The sequence below is a fragment of the Macrotis lagotis genome, chromosome 5, assembly GCF_037893015.1.
Source record: "Macrotis lagotis isolate mMagLag1 chromosome 5, bilby.v1.9.chrom.fasta, whole genome shotgun sequence".
NCBI lineage: Eukaryota > Metazoa > Chordata > Mammalia > Peramelemorphia > Peramelidae > Macrotis > Macrotis lagotis.
Genome location: NC_133662.1, coordinates 63,641,211 through 63,661,467, shown reverse-complemented (window position 1 = coordinate 63,661,467; position 20,257 = coordinate 63,641,211). Strand labels below are relative to the sequence as shown.

Here is a 20,257-nt window from a genome sequence, read left to right as displayed (position 1 = left end):
ATTATCAAGAAATTTATAGGAGAGGATCATCTACCTTCATGACTACATGACCTGAGTTTTACCCAAGTGTAGTTTTGGATATCTCAATGATCACATCAAGTGTTTTTTCAATTCATGAATAAAAGGAATATCACATACATCTATATACATCTAAAAATACCATGAGGTTTTGATGGTGGTTGCCAAAATATCACAAATAATCTCAAAACATCAAGCTTCTAAGTTGTCTTTGTTTGTCTTAATAATGCTTCTATACACTAATGCTTTTTTGGATGAATTAGAACTCCCAGTTCCATCATTTGATCAGTCTTGTTTCACTGTATAACAACTAAAATTTTCATTAATATACTATTTGATTTAAAAACCAGTTTATGCAACAGTATCATTTTATGACTTAAAATATGCAATAAAATCAATTCATTTAATAACCTGAAGTGCTGCCAGTTTCCTCAAAATCAATATTTCCAAGATGCAGGACTCCAGCTACAACCCTGAAAAGATCGAGTTTTTCTTCATCACCCAAACCAATCTTTTTCATGGCTGTGCACATTCTATTGAAATCACCATGGTCATCTAAAAGAGGATCTTTCAAGGAACCTGCTTTAAGGTACTACCAAAAAAAAAAAAGACAAGTTATTTCACCTTAATATTTTTAATTATGGAAATTATAATTGCTGTTTAAAAAAAGGAATGCAATGCAAACACATGCAAAATTAAATATTTTTCAATTTCCAAGATTTAAAAAAAATTATTTCAATAAAATATTTTAATTAATTTATAATTTTTAACCAAAAGCACTATAATGTTGGAAAACTAGACAAGGGAAAAAGTAAAAGTCAACATTGATGTGTTTTATCTGAAGAAAACACATATATTAATTTAAGGGTATAGATTTGAAAGAAATTAACCCCCCCCAAAAAAACCCACAAGTTTCTGTAATCAAAGTGGCATCAGAATTTTACCACAATGTAAAACCTTTACATTTTGTACATTTACTACCACTTGTATCATTACTGATACTAGTAGGAATTCAAAGCTTCTCAAACCTTTAAACATTTTGAGAACTAATACTTATTTTTCACCTTGTGGAGTATATAAGAAAATACTGGATCTAATGAAAGACTTTTAAAAAAGATTTGCATCTAGATGTGCCTGTCAATTAAAAGAAGTATTATGATGTAAGAAACAGAAAAGAAGGGAACCATTTTTCAAAAATCATGGAAGTGCATAGCATGAAAACTTCAGAACACTGGAAGATAAAATAACTATGCCTGGGAATTTTCCAGAAATTGAAAGTATAATATTACTCAATCTCACTGTATAAAAAGTAGTCTGCTGCTATGATGACATTGATGAATAGCTTAAATATAGTTTCATAAGAAATACTGGAAAATCTGACAGTTATAATTTAAAAAAATATTTATGGTTAATACATATGATCATAAGTCCAGAGACAAAAGAGATCATTTAGTTTTCTCTCCTCATGAAACTAAGGGACTGGAGATTATCTTCAAACAAAATAATTATTCTTCATGATTTCTGGAAAACATCTAGACATATTACAATGCAAGTCTATCATACTAACTCAGAGAGAAGCAACAATAACACCACCATGCAGAATTAAGAAAAAATATAGATTACAATACTGTCTTTCAGGTAACCTGAGAAATGATATAAATTAAATAGTGTTTGCTTTAATAAAAAAAAGTTCTTGAAATTAAAGAGAAACAAAAACTATTAAAACCATTGCAGACTAGAATACTTCATGCATCTAAAAAGTAATCACTTCACACAGACTGAGAAAACACTAAGAGAATTAAACTATATCTTCTAATTATTCAAAACGGTCACCTCATCTTCCTGATAATAAAGAAAAGACAAAAGGTAATTTTAAAACATTAATACATTATTCATCTATATTTGTATTCTCACATATTATAAACAAGATTACGGATAGACAAAAACTAAGTATACTTATTAAAGAACTAGAAATACAACATTTTCTTTACTCTTCAAATAATGAAAATTATGGTTTCTTCTATTATTCAATTACAGAATTAAGATTTCTAATCCTTAGTTCTTCTTTAAGGATGACAGTAATGGAATAACTGAATTGCTATTATCTCAAGGAAAACAACTCTGTAATAGTGAAAAATTCTAAATATGGCCCATTGGGGTTAAAGGATTACTACTGACAATCAGTTATGCTCTTTAGGATTCCTTATTCAAAAAAATCACTTTTTAAAAAAAAAAAACATTCTTTCCAGACTTGTACTTTCATCAGTTTAAACTACCAGTATGTAAAGTCATTTTTTATATTATAGAGAGGTGCCTAAAACACTAAGTCAAGTGATTTGCCTTTGGTCAATCACATGGCTAATATATGATACAGGCAAAACTTGAACCTGTTTCCCTGATTCCAAAGGCAAACCTCTAATATTCTGTCTCAATTTCTACTTCATTTCCTTTTTTAAAAAAGTTTTGATTTTTTCCAATTAATGAATTTTTTCTCCCTTCATTTCTATTACATATAAAATAAATTACCTTATATCACATAGCTATCACAATTATTTGTGACTTGAGTAACACACATTTTATTCCTTCCCTTGTTTTTTGTTTTTTTATGATAGCCACCATTATCAAGCAAGTTAAAACTTTTTAACTCAAAATATCAGCATATTCAAAATTTATCCACAGAAATCACCTATAAGAATAATATAGTCAATTAAACACAATTTAAGTCTTTCACTATGTAAATTAACAACAATGAAAATGAATATTTTATCTTGATTTTCAGGGTTTTATAATCCTCTGAATTTAAACTCTAAATGTCCGTGACTTGAAATCATTATACAATCTAAGTATCTTATACATTAAACCAAAAAATACAATGGTATTTAATTTCCTAAGTTCAACACTTAATACTTGAAAAATAACACTTTAAAATGAATATTTCCCCCTCCTGTGTATAAGGTGTCATAATGATTGACATGCATATAAAACATAATAAAAAATAATGAAATAGAACTTTTATGAGAAATTCTAACACTCTTAGTACCATTATTTCACTGTATTATCTTCTTTATACATTAATATCAGATGTGCATAAAAATATTTTTGAGAAAAATAAATTGTTGTTGTGGACAACCAACCAAATTCAATATGTATATTCTATACTTTTTACTATTTCACGTAGCCATAATTTAATAGAGTACTAGAATAAGTTTTGTAATGTTTTATTAGAAAATAATCTTTGGCAATTCATAGAAAACAAGTAATTTACAAAGAAGTCTAGTAAGGCCTAATTATGGGAGTGTTTATACTGAAATAAATTACATTGTTTACATTATAATCATTTTTTATAATTTACATTTTTAAAAATTTCTTGCTCTCTAAAGATAGTAAATATAATATTAAAACTAAAGTCAAACTAATAGGCTAAAATATAGGTAAACATTATTACTTTTAGGAAAGTCTTTTAAAAATACTTAAAATAAAACCAAATTTACCATACCTCAGGACTTTTGCGGTTCTGTAAAATCTGTTTGTCCGTTTCCTTATTAGCAAAGAATCTAGTGCAGCCTCGATTTAAATACTATGACAAAGAAATATTTTTATATTACAAGTTGATTGAAAAAAATCTCATTTTAATTTTATCAACAATTAACATGTATTTCCATTTGATCTTACTAAAGAACCATTAGCTTTAATCTTATGTCACTTTCTCACCACCCAAAACATAAACAATTTTTTCCAGTATCACTAGAACCAGAAACTAAACAACTACATGCCAATATCCAAATACAAATAGAAAGAGTAGATTAACTGAAGAACTAAAAATAAAAAAAATCACAGACTTCCTATACTTGATAAAAAAAAAAATAATCCTGAAATATACTAGTCAATCTGACATTTTTAAGTGCAAAGTAATTTATGAACTTTATCTCTTCTCAAAGGTAAAACTCATGACAAAGCATTAGTTCTAATCTATTTTTAGAGAAAAGAGAATTCTGAAACACACTTTGGTGAACCTTGCCCAAAATATTTAAGAGTCATATGCAAGAACTAGTAGGGAGAGAAAAATAAGAGGTCAAATTATTTAGCCACTCTCAGAACTTCAGTGAAAGAACATTTAAAACATAGACTGATGTTAATAATTATAATATTTATCTTAGAGATTTATTAACTGAGGATATGAACTGTATTTTTCTATTTTGCCCATAATACCCACCCCAAACCTAATTTCATTAAAGTTGGTCTTAATCTTTAATTAAATGAGATAACACATGTACTGTGCTTGAGATAGGTTAAAGGATATAAAAATATGTTACCATCATTTTCATACATGTTTATGGCAGCATTTATAATTTTAACTTCTGAAACAAAAGTAGAACATTGAATGAAACAGAGTCAAAATTTATGTGCAGCTGAAATCTTGCCTTCAGCAATGGCTTCCTTGAAATAGCAGCTAAAAACCCACCTTTGGCAAGAAGCCTTTCCTAGATCTCAGACTACTAGGTGACACTGTGGTTGAAATCCGGCCCCAGACACTAGTTGTGCCACTTAATTCTGTTTGCTTCAGTCTCCTTATTTGTAAATGAGGAAATAGCAGCCCTTGTTGGTCTCCTTGCCAAGAAAACCCCAAATGGAGTCAAGAAGAGTTGGACATGACTGAATAACAACAAAAACTCCCCTCCTGACTATCTAAATTCATCCTGCCTCTAATCTTGGTTCATGGTTGTTTTCATGCTGTGTCGCCTATGGGATTATAAACACCCTAGAAAAGGGAGTGGTCTTTTCTTGTTCTTTGGAGCTTAGTTCAATGATTCAATAAATACTTATTGATGTAACTTGTATTATTACACTTATTTAAATTAAAGGCTCTTGTTTACATTAGATGTACTCAATGTGACCAAGTAAATGTAACTTGGTTAAATTTCAATAATTAAATTAGTGTTCAAAAACAGTTTAAAGACCATATATTTTCAAGAGGTTCCCTGAGGAAGGAGAATTTTTTGTATTAGTTTGAGAAAGTTGCTTTCAGCATGTGTGAAGAAATGGGGAAAAGGATGAAATGTGATGACTAAATTAAATAATTTTTTCTTTCCTCTAAATCTGATCAGTGTACCTTATATATTTTATTTGTAATAAATTCCCAGATTATTGACTAATAGCCATTCTCAGATTGTGGACCATTAATCATAATCAAATATGAAAATAAAATTTAAAATGCATATCTGAAGTAAAATATAAATAATTTAGGAGGTTTTTTTTGGGGGGGGGGGTTCAAGGCAATGGAGTTAAGTGGCTTGCCCAAGGCCACACAGCTAGGCAATTATTAAGTGTCTGAGTCTGGAATTGAACTCAGGTACTCCTGACTCCTGAGCTGGTGCTCTGTCCACTTCACCACCTAGTTGCCCCAAATAATTTGGGAGTTTAACTCCTTTTTCATATTATGCATACCTATTCAATGATTTATGGTTGGCTAGGTCATTAAAACAAGGAAATGGAAATAAAACCAAATGATTAGATATTGTAAAAGCTGAGAGGAAAAACAAATCATATCTACAGAGATGAACACTGAGTTAGTAAATGTTAGTAAACAACTTTTATTTATTTTATAAGACTATAACAAGTATATGATTTGGTGTACAGTAGATTTCCAAGGTGAAACTTTCTCTAAAAAAAATTTATGAGTGGAATTTTTTCCTCCCAACTGCTTCTGTTAGATAACTTTGCATTTAAAGCTAAAACCTCAGATGGCCAAAGTTGTTGCCATCATTTAAACTAACTGGCTCATAACATAGGCTCTCTTCTTTTCCACTTTTGTAGAAATGTGGCAGATGTCTCCTTGATATACCTGAAAAATTATTTAACAAGTCTGGCTCTAATATTTTGTATTTGCTAAACTATATATTTAACTTATTCAAATATTGTCAAATGTACATTTTTCTCTCTTTAATAAACACTTAATGTGTTAATTAATATAGCTGGTGTCCAGGAGAGAAATCACTGAAGAAGCAGTTTTACCCATCAAAAATTACCTGAGAGACAAGGACAGAATCAATAAATCTGAAACACAACTATAGAAGACTAAATATAACTACAAATATCTTTCAATACAGTTTCTGGCTACTTTAAAGCAGTATCGTAAGAGGCTATGGATATGATGTGAATTGGAGAGTTTAAAAATGGTCAATGTCATATAAATTAAAAATTATTTCAAAGAAATAAAACAGCAAAAAAAGGAAAACAAAATAATAGCAAAGATAGCAAAATCATGAGCTTGACTATAAACTTCACTTCTAAAATGGTTCCTAAAAATAAATGCAGAAATTAGTTCTAAGACCGATGATTTGCCTCCTTTGTATATAAAACATTTTTATTCAAATTGATCTAAATTTAAACCAGCACATTTAAATTACTGAATATTCCTAACTTTACATATCCCACAATTTTGCCATTATTTTCACTCTTTGCAAAATGAGAAAAAATTAAAAATTTATTTTGTGTGATTCTACCAAGGTGAGTGAGATTTGGGATTTTGGCATAAAGAGCATCCAAAATGAAGAAATTTCTTCTATCAATACAAATCAGCATCTTTTCTGTAGCTTATAGTCTTAGAATGTTGCCTCTAGCACTAAACAGCTAAAAAATTGCCTAGGTTCACACATCTAGAATGTGTAAGTAGTAGAATTTTACTTAGTTCTTTCTAATTTTGAAGCCAGCTTTCTATACACTATACAATGAAGTCTCTCAATTTTGTGATTCTCCCAAATTATATTTAATTGTATATAATGAGCATTGTGATCTTGAATTCAAATAAATTAAACACAGTAAAATTAGATTATATTATCATCAGGATATTTTATTTTTCTCACCCGAAAATTGTCTGGAGAACTTAAATGAAGCTTTTCCCTAATATCTTCAGAAGCACCAGCACACAGTCTGTAAAAGATATGATAATTTCTTTCTTCTTTGCCTTGAACACAGATCCTAGATTTCTCTAGAAGGTAGTGTGAAACAAATCCACCAACAACTGCATTCTAAATAAAAAGAACAAATATATTTTTTTCATTTTATTTATTCTGTACTTGATAAACATCATCAAACATTAGCATTTCCACATAGACCAAAGAGAAAAAAGAGTTCATGAAACCATGAATCTCCATTATATGCTGCTGCAATTTCAAAAGAATATTACACATTAAACATGATTCAAACCTGTCTTGCTTGTCTGCATCTACTTTTTCTATTCAATTCTGAGAATTTTTTTAAATGCTAGTGACCCTCTTTTCATTCCTTTGGAGTTTTTGGTGGGGGAATGGGTATCCTGATCATTAGTTCCCCCTCTTCCTTCCAAACTTAAAATAAATCCTTTCCTTATTAAAAAACATGATAAAGTAAACACATCTAAATTCACACATTGGTCATATTCACAAATATTTTCATCTTCCCTGCAAGTCCCCCACCTTTCTGTCAGAGAATAGATAACATGTTTTATTAATAGTTCTCATGAAGTCTGCAAAGATCTCTACATGGATCAGTAATTTTAAGTCAAGAAATTTTTTATGGAAATGCCTTTATACATAAATATATAAGGATATGATAACTGCCTCCACAAATATCTGTGCATGAACAAATGCTCTACAAAAGACCCATTTCAATTGCCTGTGCCAATCAATATAGGTGATCTCTGGCAGATTCTGAGAAAAGCTTTTTAATAAGTCCTAAAAGGGCTAAAAACACAAAGGTTCAGCAGAATTAGAACAGTCACTGAATGACTAATTCTTGAGATTAATCTATAAAATAAATAGGGGAGAGAGGGAATGTTTAATGGTCCTTCATCTACCTTTCTGCTTCAAAGTAAGTGGTGGGGGCAGTGGGTGGTGCAGTGGATAGAATCAGGAGGACCTGAATTCAAATCCGATCAGACACTTAATAGCAATTGCCTGGCTATGTGACCTTGGGCAAGTCACTTTTAATCCCATTGCCTTCAATAAATAATTTGTTTTTTAAAAAAAGTGAGTAGTGGTGGGTAGAAAGGCAAGTTGTGAAGAGTTAAAAGAAATTCTACAACCTCCTCCAAATCAAAAACAAATTGATATTCAATGGTTTCAAAAATTGGGGGAAAAATGATTCAAATGAGGTATCTAGGTGGTATAGTGGAAAGTCTACTAGACCTGAAGTCAAGAAAAATTCAAGTTCAAATGTGGTCCCAGGCATTAATTAGGTATGTGACTCTAAACAAGTCATTTCATCTCTGTCTGCTTTAATCTTCTCTTCTGTAAAATAAAGACAATAATAACCTCTACCTGATAGAATTGACATCAAGTTAAAACAAGATAGTTGTAAAATGCTTTGCATTTTACATTAATGTATTATATAGACACTATTTTACTGGTTTATCAAATTAAATAAAATAGGTCAAAACAGAATTAATAAATGAAATATTTTGGGCCTATGTATAATGAATATTTTCTTCAAGAAAACACTATAAATGCACATGTTTTCACAAGTAAGAAGTACACACACACATAAGAACTGACTAAACTTGAATAAACAAGAAAGGATTGGTCACTGATCTAGAAATTATATGCAAATGAGCTATCTAGTTACTAACGAGTAACCACAAAGCTACAAAACAAAACTAAATTAAAAGAAAGAATAAAGATGAGACAATACTAAGTGAAATTAAATGATCAGAGACTTAAATTCTTTGAACTCATATAAATATCTCACTCCACTCAAAAAATTTCTGTAGGTCTCCAGTACCTTTAGGTATATAAACTCTTCTTTTTGATAGTTAAAGACTTCAAAACCTATTTCCAGTCTCTTTCAAGGCTGATTACACATCATTCTCCTTCAGGGACTTTATAATCCATTCAAACCGATCTGCTTAATATTCCCTTATAAAGACAGACAACATCCTTTCTCTTTGCCTTTGAAGGGTTATTTCTCCTAACCTGGAAGGTGCTCCCTCCTCAGTCACTTTTGATCTGGGTTTTTCTTAAAACTCCCAGTTCAAAGACTACCTCCTTTAAAAGGCCTTTCCTGATTTTCCTAGGTGTTACCCCTTCACTGTCATTGTGTATTTTTTTTAAATATGCTATTTGTAAATATGTGATAGTAGCCTGTTAATAAAATGTAAGCTCCCTTAGAATATGGAACTTTCCTCATGTAAATGTATTCCTATAACCTAGCACAGTACTTAACAAAGACATGGTTCTTCTTACAAAAATCAAAAAAAGAATTTGTACTGTTCTCTTGCCTTATCCCTTCTGATCTTCCCTATGTGTTTGCCATTTTGATCATCCAAGTCATTTAGTCCAATCTCATCACTTTACAGACTAAGCTCTAGAGAGATTAAATGACCTCCCCTAGGTTACAAATACCATTGCACCCTCCTTATCTTCTCAAACTTCCTGTATCTTGAAACCATTAACTGGTCCTTTCTGCATGTTCTCTGGTTCATTTGTCTTTGCTAAAACTGTTCTCACTTGGCTACCCTTCTTGGAACTCCTCCTTTTTAGTTTTCTTTACTGCCAACCATATGCTATATGCTAATCATATGACTCTGTTCTAGGACTTCTCACTTTTCCTTTCAAACTCTTCTCATTTAGGGCAGCTAGGTGGCGCAGTGGATAGAGCACTGGCCCTGGAGTCAGGAGGACCTGAGTTCAAATCCAGCCTCAGACACTTAATAATTACCTAGCTGTGTGGCCTTGGGCAAGCCACTTAACCCCATTGCCTTGCAAAAAAACTAAAAACAAAAATAAAAAAAAAACACTCTTCCCATTTGATGACTTCATGTGCTCCCAAGGATTGAAAAAACCATTTCCCTATGGCTAACTAGCAAATCTACAAAGTCAATCCTAATCTTTCTCCTGGATTTCATTCTCAAATCTCGGACTGCCCACTGGATTAATATTTTATTCAAGCTCAATATGCCCAAAACATAATTCATCATTATCTCCAAATCAGCCTCTTATATAAAGATATCCATTTCTACTCCACATTAGTTCCACATGTCACAACCTTGAAGATACTGTCAACTCTTCCCTCTCCTTCATTTCTCACACTCTATCAGGATCAAGCTATAATTATTGGTGCTCCCTTAACAACATCTCTCACAGTGAAGATCTTTTCACCCAGGTACTACCTTAGTTCAAGTTCTTGTCACCTTTCTCCCAGATTATAAGAAATAGCTGAACAGGTCTCCCTGTCTTTAGATTCCTTTTTTGTCTATTTTCCCCACAGCTGACAAATAATCATCCTAGAGCTCATATGACCATGTCATACTGCTGCTTACAGGTCTTCAATGGCTCACTATGCACTCAAGATAAGATAAAAATACTTCATTTTGGTATTTTGTGACCTGACTCAAAACTACCTTTTTTAGCCTTGTTTCACATTTTATTTTCTCTCCATACATTTTCCATGGCAGGCAAAGTAATCAGTTTGCAGTTTCCTGAATGTGGTATCCCATAACAATTTTCTGTGCTTCAGCACTGGGATAAACTAATCCCCTCCCATTTCTACTTCTTAGAATCTTTTTCATTCAAGACTGCATTTACGTGTCCTATGAGATAACATTCCTCTTTCAAACACTGTTCATTTTCTCTTCCTCCTTCTCAAGTTTATCATTGAGCATAGATGCTTCTCAACAGACAGACTTTTTTCTCTTCTCAGTAAACCCTGACAGGAAGGAAGTTGTCTAGAATTTTGTTTGCTCCTAACATAATATTTTCACTAAAGCAGGTGCTTAAATACATTTTTTTGTGAATTAAATTGTGTCATTAACAGAAATAGCAAAGGGGAAGCAAGTTTTGAGGGAAAGGTAGTTTAAAATTTCACATTCTAAAGGATAAAACAAAACAGATTGTCTCTAATAATAACAAAATTACTGATGATTTCAACTGCAAAAAGGTCACTAAAATTTTTTCAGCATTATAAAAATAGCAGATTAGTTCAAGTTTGTTTATTTTAATAAATTCCCTATTATCCCTAAAATAAATGATTGACAATATGTCTACTCTTAAAATGAGTTTTTACCACAAATTTTCTGAAGTACCTAATTATTTGGGTGCTCTCAAATCTAGAAGGCATTAAATAGAAGCAATAAAAACATTTTTACATTTGCTATTTTTCCTCAAATTAACTCTATTTTCCACAAATACAAGAATAATCTTGCCTGAATTTATCAAGAAATGAAGAACTCCAAAACTTTTAACAATTTCATAATTATCACAAATATACACAATATAATTTGCCATATCCAAAGATGTTCTATTACCTTTTCATTGAAATGTATTTCAACAAATTTTCCAAAACGGCTGCTATTATTGTTACGAACAGTCTTTGCATTCCCAAAGGCTTCTAGCAATGGATTGGCTAGTGAGAAGGATAAAAGGAAAACAATTTCATCAAAAAGCTCACTTGAGAGAAAATTTAAAATAAACTAATACCTTTCACTTTACTTAAAATTACTCATAAGTAATAAATAGAAGTTATAATAAAAATTAATTTCAAGTCTAAAAGACTATAATTTATCATTTAATGCACCTGAATATTTTTAGAAAAAAAATTGATTACACCAAAAAATGAGATTTTTCCCCATCTCACGAAAATCAAGAAATGACTTCCACAGAAAGTGAAACAAGAAACTCCAAAACCAGTAACTCTACAGTATCAAAACACATAAACCAGCCTAAAAATTTTTTACAAATATTAAATAAGATAAGGTAAAATATTTAATTTAGAACTTCCCCCTTTCTTGTTTTCACTTATGAAAATAATTTCTAAAATTACCTTCTTTGTGTGACTATTAAAAAGTACCCAATTGAGTTGTGAACTTATCAAACCAATCTGGATAGAAATTTGGAACTATGCCCAAAGTCTACTGTGCATACCCTTTGACTCACCAATATTACTACTAGGTCTGTACTCGCCAAAGAAGATCAAAGAAGAAAAGGACCCATATATAAAAAAATATTTATATTCTATGTATATAAAAATATATACATATACATATATACTTATATATATATATTTCCTTTTTTGGGAGCAAAGAATTGAAAATTGATGCCCATAAATTGGGAAATTTTGGCAAAAGCTGTGGTATATGATTCTGATGGAATTCTATTGTACTTAAAGAAATGACAAAGGAAAAATCTGAAATGATTTATATCAACTGATGCAAAGTGAAATTAGCAGAATCACGTTTTCCTGGAGAACACTGTACACAGTAACAGCAGTATGAATGATGATAAAATGGAAATGACTAAGATAGTCTTAATAATACTGTGATCTAAAACAATTTCAAAAGGTTCTTTATGAAAAATGTTATCCACTACCAGAGAAAGAACTGAAGGTATATGAAAGTAGATTAAAGTAAATTTTTTTTTACTTTATTATTCTTGGCTTTTTTGTCTTTTTTTCTTTTGCAATATGGTTAATATGGAAATATTTTTCAAAACTACACATATATAATATACATCAAATTGTTCAAAGATGAAGAGAATTTATAATTCAAAATTTTGAAAGCAAATGTTAATTTTTTTTTAGTTTACATGAGATTTAGGAAAGTTAAATTAAATAGAAAAAATGCCCCAAAACTGCCTTGTCACTTCATGATTACAATATAAAGATATAATAAATAGATGTAAAAAATTTTATTTCTACAATAAGTATCATATACTCAGAAAAATCACAATCAGAAAGAATTTTAAAAGAGCATTCTTCTGTCTCCAATCAGGATAAAACCCAATATGTCTGAGATTAATCTCTTTCAGCTTACTTGCAAAAAATATTTCCTATTTCATCCAAAAATCTATTAGAGTAATTCACAAGTACTCAGAATGAGACATTTTAGACATTTTCCTTTATGCTCATTAGCCTTAGTCTATCTATAGTGGAATGGAATAATAATCTTTACAAACATTTCTCGGACATTTTGCCTACAAGTTTTCCCTAAATGATATAATCATCTCCTTAAGAAGTTCTACTTTGAATCCTTTCAATCTTCTGCCATCTAAAATCATATTTTTTTATTCACTAACCTTTTAAAATCCCAAAGTATTAATGTAATAAATTATGAAAATTTATAATTAAAATAAAAAATTATAATAAATTTATACTCCTGAAAATTCCCTCACTATAAATACAACTTCTACAAATTCCCTTAAAGGTATATTTAAAAAGTACCTAAGATTTTTTATATTAATAATACCAAATAATGTAAGAATGTAAGAAGCAACTGTGTATAGTGGATAGAACAACTGTACTAGGAATAAGGAAGTATTTGAATTTACTGTCTAAAACATTTACTAACTGTGACACTAGAAAACTACCTCTGTGACTCAGTCTCATATATAAAATGAGGGGTCTAGATTCAAAAAATCTACTAAGTTCATTATAACTATTATTCTAAGAAAAAACTCTTGACTGAAGAACCTGAGAAAACTATTTTTTAATTCAATTTTATTTATTAAGGACTTGAATTAACATTAACAGATCACAATCTTGTCAGGACTGAAAATATTCTCTGCTACTATATAGATGTCAAATATAAAGAACACTACTTAAAACATTAAGGCACTCAAACTATATTCACACTTGTATAGTTCCAATTCCACATGGATGTAAGCCATGTGGTTATCAGCAATTAAAACAAAAATTGTCTTGAAAAGGTCTGATTCTATTCAAGTACTTAGAAACTGGGTCCAACACCAAAATGTCAAACAAACCTCAGTATCTAAAAAACACACAAAAATCATTAAAGTTGAATATGAGTTTTCCAATAATTGACAGACACTTTTTATTTCCCTGATTCCTTATGTAGAAGTCATATCACAGGCAACAATATCCCAAAATAGTGGCTGAACCAAAAGCTTCCTACTGATATCTATTATATTTATTTTTGTTTTTAGGAAAATCTTTGTCATTTATAAAAATATATGAAGTTAATATTTCTTCTTGTCTTTATCTCAGGACTGTCTTGATAACATTTGGCTAATTTTTGTTTTTTCCTGGGTACTGTGATTCAGATTTGTTTTTTATTTTATTTTTTGCTTTTGGTAACCTTTACTGAATTGAATACATAAAAAAGTCAGTAATTCTTTGTCCAGAAATTGACAAATATCACTTTAATCTATCTATGATCTATTAGCAAGCAGTTACTTTCCCAAGAGAAAAAGAGGAAAAGCATATTAAAAATCCTAGGAGGTTGAGGTGACCCAGGCAATAAGGGACTCTTTATTCCATCTTAGCTTTATTTTTGCATAGTCTTAAAATTCTAGTTATACTTTAACTGAATCAAGGGCAGCAATACTTAAGATCATAGTAAATTAACAAGAAAACTGATCACTTCTAACATGGCCTAAGATGGGCATTTTAAGAACAAAAATAAATGAAAGACTAATCATAAGGAAAAAAGTTGTGAAACTTCGATGATTTAGGGCAATTTAAAAATAACTTTTTAGAAATTTAATGAAAAGTAATTTATAATATGATAAAAAAGATATAAAAATTCACAATTTTGGCAAATTTGCAAAATTTTCAAAGTACCTCACAAATATCTCATTTGATTTTCACAACAATGCTACAAAGTAGGTGCTATTTTTGTTCCCATTTTACAGTTCCTCAGAGGAAGCTGAGGCAGCAGAGGTGAAGTGACTTGCTAATCACAAAGCTATTAGGTGTGTAAGGCCATAGATGAATTCAGGTCTTTCTAATTCCTACTCCATTACTCTATCTACTGAATCACCTATTTAATTAATCACTGCCTATAGTCATCACCCCATCTAGAAGTAATTCCTATTGAAAGGAGTCAATTATCCCTCCCAATTACCACCTACATGACAGATAAGTCAGTTTACTTGAAATATGAAAGAATCCTGAGGGAAAGAAAAGATGTAAAGACAAACTACCTCCATCAACTCCACCACCACCTCCTTCCTCTCAAATTCTGATTGATGTAACCCAGAACCCTGAATTCAAAGTGCTTTTCAGACCACTTGCCCTATTTTTAGATTAAGTCTCAAAAGCATCATCCAGGGAAACAAATCCTGGATAGGACCTAACAACTGCTTCCCTACTTGCACAGACCCACATCTTCAGCAGCTACAATACTAAAGATTCAGAAAAGGTTGTCACCATCAAAAGTCCTTGGCATTGTCAAAAGGTTCATCAGAAATGGATATGATCTTACCATAGAAATAATATTAAAGAAAATATGACACATTACCATTTGCTAAGGATCATAAGATTTTCTTTTTGCTTTGATGCCTCTTATATGTGTTTCCTCACCCATTAGAATGCAAACTCTTTAAGAGCAGGGATTCTCTTTTTTTTCTAGTTAGCTGCAACATAGGGTTTTGCACATAGTAAAAATTTAATAAATGCTTTTTCATTCATTCATTCAGCTGATTCACTACCTCAATTAACACAAAATAATTAATTTTGACAAAAACAATTTCCTGATATCATCTATTACATTATAGAGGGATGCTGATTTGTTTTCATAAAAGAAACTCACACTGATGAGATCGTTATAGCATTTTTTAAGTTTAGTTCTTTAAAAAGTCTGTTCTATTAATACAAAATTCAAAAAATACCTGATGTTGCATTTAAAAAAAAACAATAAAAGAAAATAAACCAGAGACATAACTGAATCTCTTTTTAAAAAAGTCCAAAAGTCAAATGCACAAAATAACATATTTTGAGATAAACATGGTAGATATTTAATAAATGTTAGCTCTGTAATAAATGTTATTAGAGGAAATTCAATATCTTCAATATTTAATCAATGTGGAGATAAGCACTTGATATATCTTGTAGGAGGGAATAGGAAATTAGGATTTAAGGAAGATATATTTTATACACACACACACACACACACACACACACACACACACACACACACATATATATAAAATGTTCACTTTCTAGCTAATAATCTATTTTGATTTTTTAAAAAGTAATTGCTATAGTCTCACCAAAAATATAACCACACTATTTAAGTTTTAGGACTATTATTAACATTTTGCCAAGAAAAGATTAAAGCATTTAATTTTATTATTTAATGAAAGGCATAATGGTAACCAATATGGAATCTAAACTCTTAACTTATGCATATCAGTCTTAAAACTCTGGTTATTTAAAAATGATAAAACGGTCAAATGTTTCATATTTTGATTATAACTTCACTGGAAAACCATCAAGACCATTCTCACAATTAGAGTTAAATAAAAATATTTTACATAATTCTACTAAATGGCAAAAGGTAAGGAAGGATTCTACTTGTTACATTTAGTAAGTATCATACAAAAAAAACTGGATGTAATTTTTTTAGAAAGTACCTTCCACAATTCTATCATCAATATCTTGGCCTGTACCGTAGGATTCCGTGAGATATCTGTTTAAAAAAAAAAGAAGATATAAGAAATATATCTATTATCTAAATAACAATAAAATGTCATATTCATAATTAGAACATTATTAATGCATTTCAAACTAAAATTTAGATCATGGAAAATGAAAAATGATAAAAGAGTAATAAATGATAGTGAATGTGAAGATTGTGAACGTGTTTTGGCCTTGTTGAGTTTGCTAACTCCTACTGAAAATGTTTAGAAGTACAATATAGGGGATGAGATTCTAGAGTGCAATGCAAAGAGCATTGGTTCTGAAGTCAGAAGACATTGGTTCAAATGCCACTTCTGATCATTTGTAACTGCCTGATCTTAAACAAGTTATTTAACTTTCCTGGGGTCTCAGTTTCCTCATCTATAAAGTGAAGGAGGTCGAGAGAGGAATGTAGCCCTGATGGTTTCTAAAATTCCTTCCAATTCTAAATCTATACATGATAATACATTCTATGTTACTACTCTCTCTTAGTCATTCACCTTAATTTCCATCACAGTCCAAAGCTGTACCGGCACCCTCCATTCAGGCAATATATAAATCTGACCCAAGAATATCCATACACAAAAGCATGTCAGTCATAGAAAAAGTATACTGTCACCATTAAAAAAACCATACTTGGGGCAGCTAGGTGGAGCAGTGAATAGAGCTCCAGCCCTGGAGTCAAGACAACCTGAGTTCAAATCTGATCTCAGACACTTAACTTGTGCGACCTTGGGCAAGTTACTTAACCCTATTGCCATAAATAAATATATAGATCGATAGATAGATAGATAGATAGATAGATAGATAGATAGATAGATAGATTAAAAATAAATAAATGAAAACCAAACTTCTGGGAAGACAGGTTGAGTGAGATAAACAGACAATTTGTCAACATTTCCTTTTGACTGTCCATACTCAGAACCATGATCTTGTAAGTTGAAGAAGGATCAGTCTGGGATGGACTCTTGAACACGCACTTGTACTTTTACTTTTCCCTTGGTGTGAATATGCAGAGCTTCATTTCTGTCATAGCATTCAACAGAGGGTATGTTCAAGGGCTTACAAGCAGTTACACAAAAATTTTGCTGGATCTCCCTACAAAACAGTACAGATCAGCATTTCCAGGTGTGTCCATGTTAAGGAGGATCAACATCTAGAGCAGCCTTTTAGATTCCTGAAACAATTGCTAATTCATTCCCGACTATCACCTATCTGGAATGGTGGTGGAAGCTATATCCTTTTTAAGAGACTGGGTGCCATTCTAGTGGTTAGATAGAGACCATGAATTGTTTATCTTATATCCTCATTTGCCTGTTCATGGAAGATGTTTTTCAGTTCCACAGCCTTTCCCCTGACATCATCAAATAGAGGAATCTTCAGTAGAATCTCATTTCGTAGGGCTTAGTCAATGACTATCTGAAAGCTATCAGACTGTTTCAGGATAAACTATACAAACAATGGGATAGCATACACAAAAGAGGGTATTAAAGAATAAGGGAAAAGTTCAAGGTATCTTCCCAGAATATTGGAATCTTTTAAGAAAATGGCAGGAAAAAGTATTAGACTACTTTCCCAAAACTCATGTGGCATGGTATATGGCCTGGTTCTACAGAATGATTTCTTTACTCCTTATCCAATTCATGCTCTATCACAATTTATTAAATTAGGTTAATTTGAACCCTGAACAAACATCTGAAATCCTTAGCCTCCATGTACAATCAAGGATGAACCTAAAGAACCACATGGTTGCAAGATCTCCTGAATTAAATTTCAGTATCTAGAGGTCTGGGAAGGCATGGATGCAACGAGAGAGAATCTAATGTACTGTATACAACAAACATCACAAATTGACAACCATGGCATCATTGGGAAGGTATCCTGGGAGATAGCACTATTAACTTAGCCAATAAGTCTAATCATCAAAGTTAAGTTGTGTTAACAAAAATATTTGACTCACCAGTCAAATAGAACATACAGTATAAGGAAGGCTAAATAAGCCAGTTCAAGGAGTGGCTAGGTGGCGCAGTGGATAGAGCACTGACCCTGGAATCAGGAGGACCTGAGTTCAAATCTGGCCTCAGACCTTAATAATTACCTAGCTCTGTGGCCTTGGGCAAGCCACTTGACCCCATTGCCTATAAGCTAGCTCACCAATATTCCCTGTAAGTCACCCCTGACCTAAATTCCCTAGATCTCCTTACCTACATTTATATATTTCAGTAATCTTGGCCCTTGGATAATGGAGCTCTAGAAAAACACAGAACTCCAACCAGTTCTGATCTCTGGTCTTTGGACTGCTCCATATACATTTTGTGCTTTCCCAAGTTTTTCATATATTTGCTGTTTACCGTTTCATACATCTAGAATGCCCCCTCTAATTTCATCCAGTTGAAATCAAAGGGTTAGCTATAAGAGTATCAATAATTATAACTTATATAACATACCTAACAGGCAGTCACTTAAACTGTTCTAAAATATCCCAGGAGGAATATAGATAGATAGATAGATAGATAGATAGATAGATAGATATATCCTTTTTTGTACACATGTACACACACACACACACACACACACACACACATATATACCCTCCTTTTGTGTGTGTGTGTGTGTGTGTATACACCCTACTTTTGTACATTTCTAATTGTTTTAAAAAAATTGTCTTAATACCATGCCTCAGTGCGACTCTTTGCAATCTCTTTCCCACTCCCTATCCCTGGAACAGCTGGAACAATGAATGACTCCATCAACAAGTCCCTCCAAAGTTTGTTATATTTTTTTTTCACCCTTTGCAATTTTATGAATCTTCTACAGGAAACCTTGCCCAACCCCACTTAATTCTAATATCTTCTATCTTTTGTTCTGTATTTATTATATATAGAGAGAGAGACATAGAAATAGAGAGAATATATACATATATATGTATAAATGTACACATATGTATATACACAAGTTTGAACTTAGTTTGCTTTTTGTCTCCTCCTTTGGACTGTGAGTTCCTTGAAAGCAGGAGTTGTTTTGTTGGGGTTGAGTTTTTTGCCTCTTTATGGATCACTGGCACGTTAGCAGTGTTTGACAATTTTTAAGTAGCCACTTAATAAATGTTTACTGACTGATTAAATGTAGAGTTACTTTAAAATGCATTTTTTCCATTTGTGATCTTTAACTTTTTTTCATATAGTTGTTGATAGCTTAGATTATTTCCTTTGAAAAAATTCATTTCATATCCTTTGATAATTGATTTATTGGGAAATGATTCAATCATAAATCTGAATCGGTTCCCCAATATAGCTTAGAAATGAAGCCTATATGAGAGAAACCTGTCACTAAGAATTTTTCCATTTACTTTCTTCTCTTCTACTTTTATCTATATTGGCTTTGTACAAAAATTTAGTAATTTCATGTAATCAAAATTTTCCATCTTATCTTCTGTGATTTCTGTCTATTATCTGTTCGGCCATGAACTATTCTTCTACCCATCACTAAAAGATTATAAGAATTAATTATGGTGACATCTATTGAAAACATTTTAAATACTGAATCATATAATCAAATTGTATATCTTTTGTGATCCTCTCCAGCTTATTTGTTCATAATCGCCTACATTATCCATAAAGCAGAAAATGAACATCCTTCAAATTGGTTGTGTGTATGCATAAAGTATACAGTAATCTGTAGGCTATTAAAAAATAACCTTTTTGTTAATTAGTACCTTTAATTAAAGTCCTATACCAAAATCTCATGGTTCCATGAAGGTGACATTGCAATATCTAAAGCTATCTGGTGTAACACAAAGGTCAGACTAGAAAGGCTTTCAGTTCAAGTCTAACTACATTCAGAGAGTCTC

The 20,257-nt window shown here is 31.3% G+C and overlaps 1 protein-coding gene across 4 annotated transcripts in view; it reads right to left on the bottom strand.

Moving 5' to 3' along the window:
* MYO6 (myosin VI) overlaps positions 1 to 20,257 on the bottom strand; it is a 241,014-nt gene that overhangs the window by 91,254 nt on the left and 129,503 nt on the right. For all 4 annotated transcript variants that reach the window (XM_074237348.1, XM_074237349.1, XM_074237350.1 and 1 more), the window contains exons 8-12: positions 16,362 to 16,417; positions 11,297 to 11,394; positions 6,882 to 7,046; positions 3,515 to 3,595; positions 430 to 610 (exon numbers count right to left, since the gene is read on the bottom strand). In XM_074237348.1, coding sequence (XP_074093449.1) covers positions 430 to 610; positions 3,515 to 3,595; positions 6,882 to 7,046; positions 11,297 to 11,394; positions 16,362 to 16,417 — 581 coding nt within the window. The remainder of the gene's footprint in view (positions 1 to 429; positions 611 to 3,514; positions 3,596 to 6,881; positions 7,047 to 11,296; positions 11,395 to 16,361; positions 16,418 to 20,257) is intronic.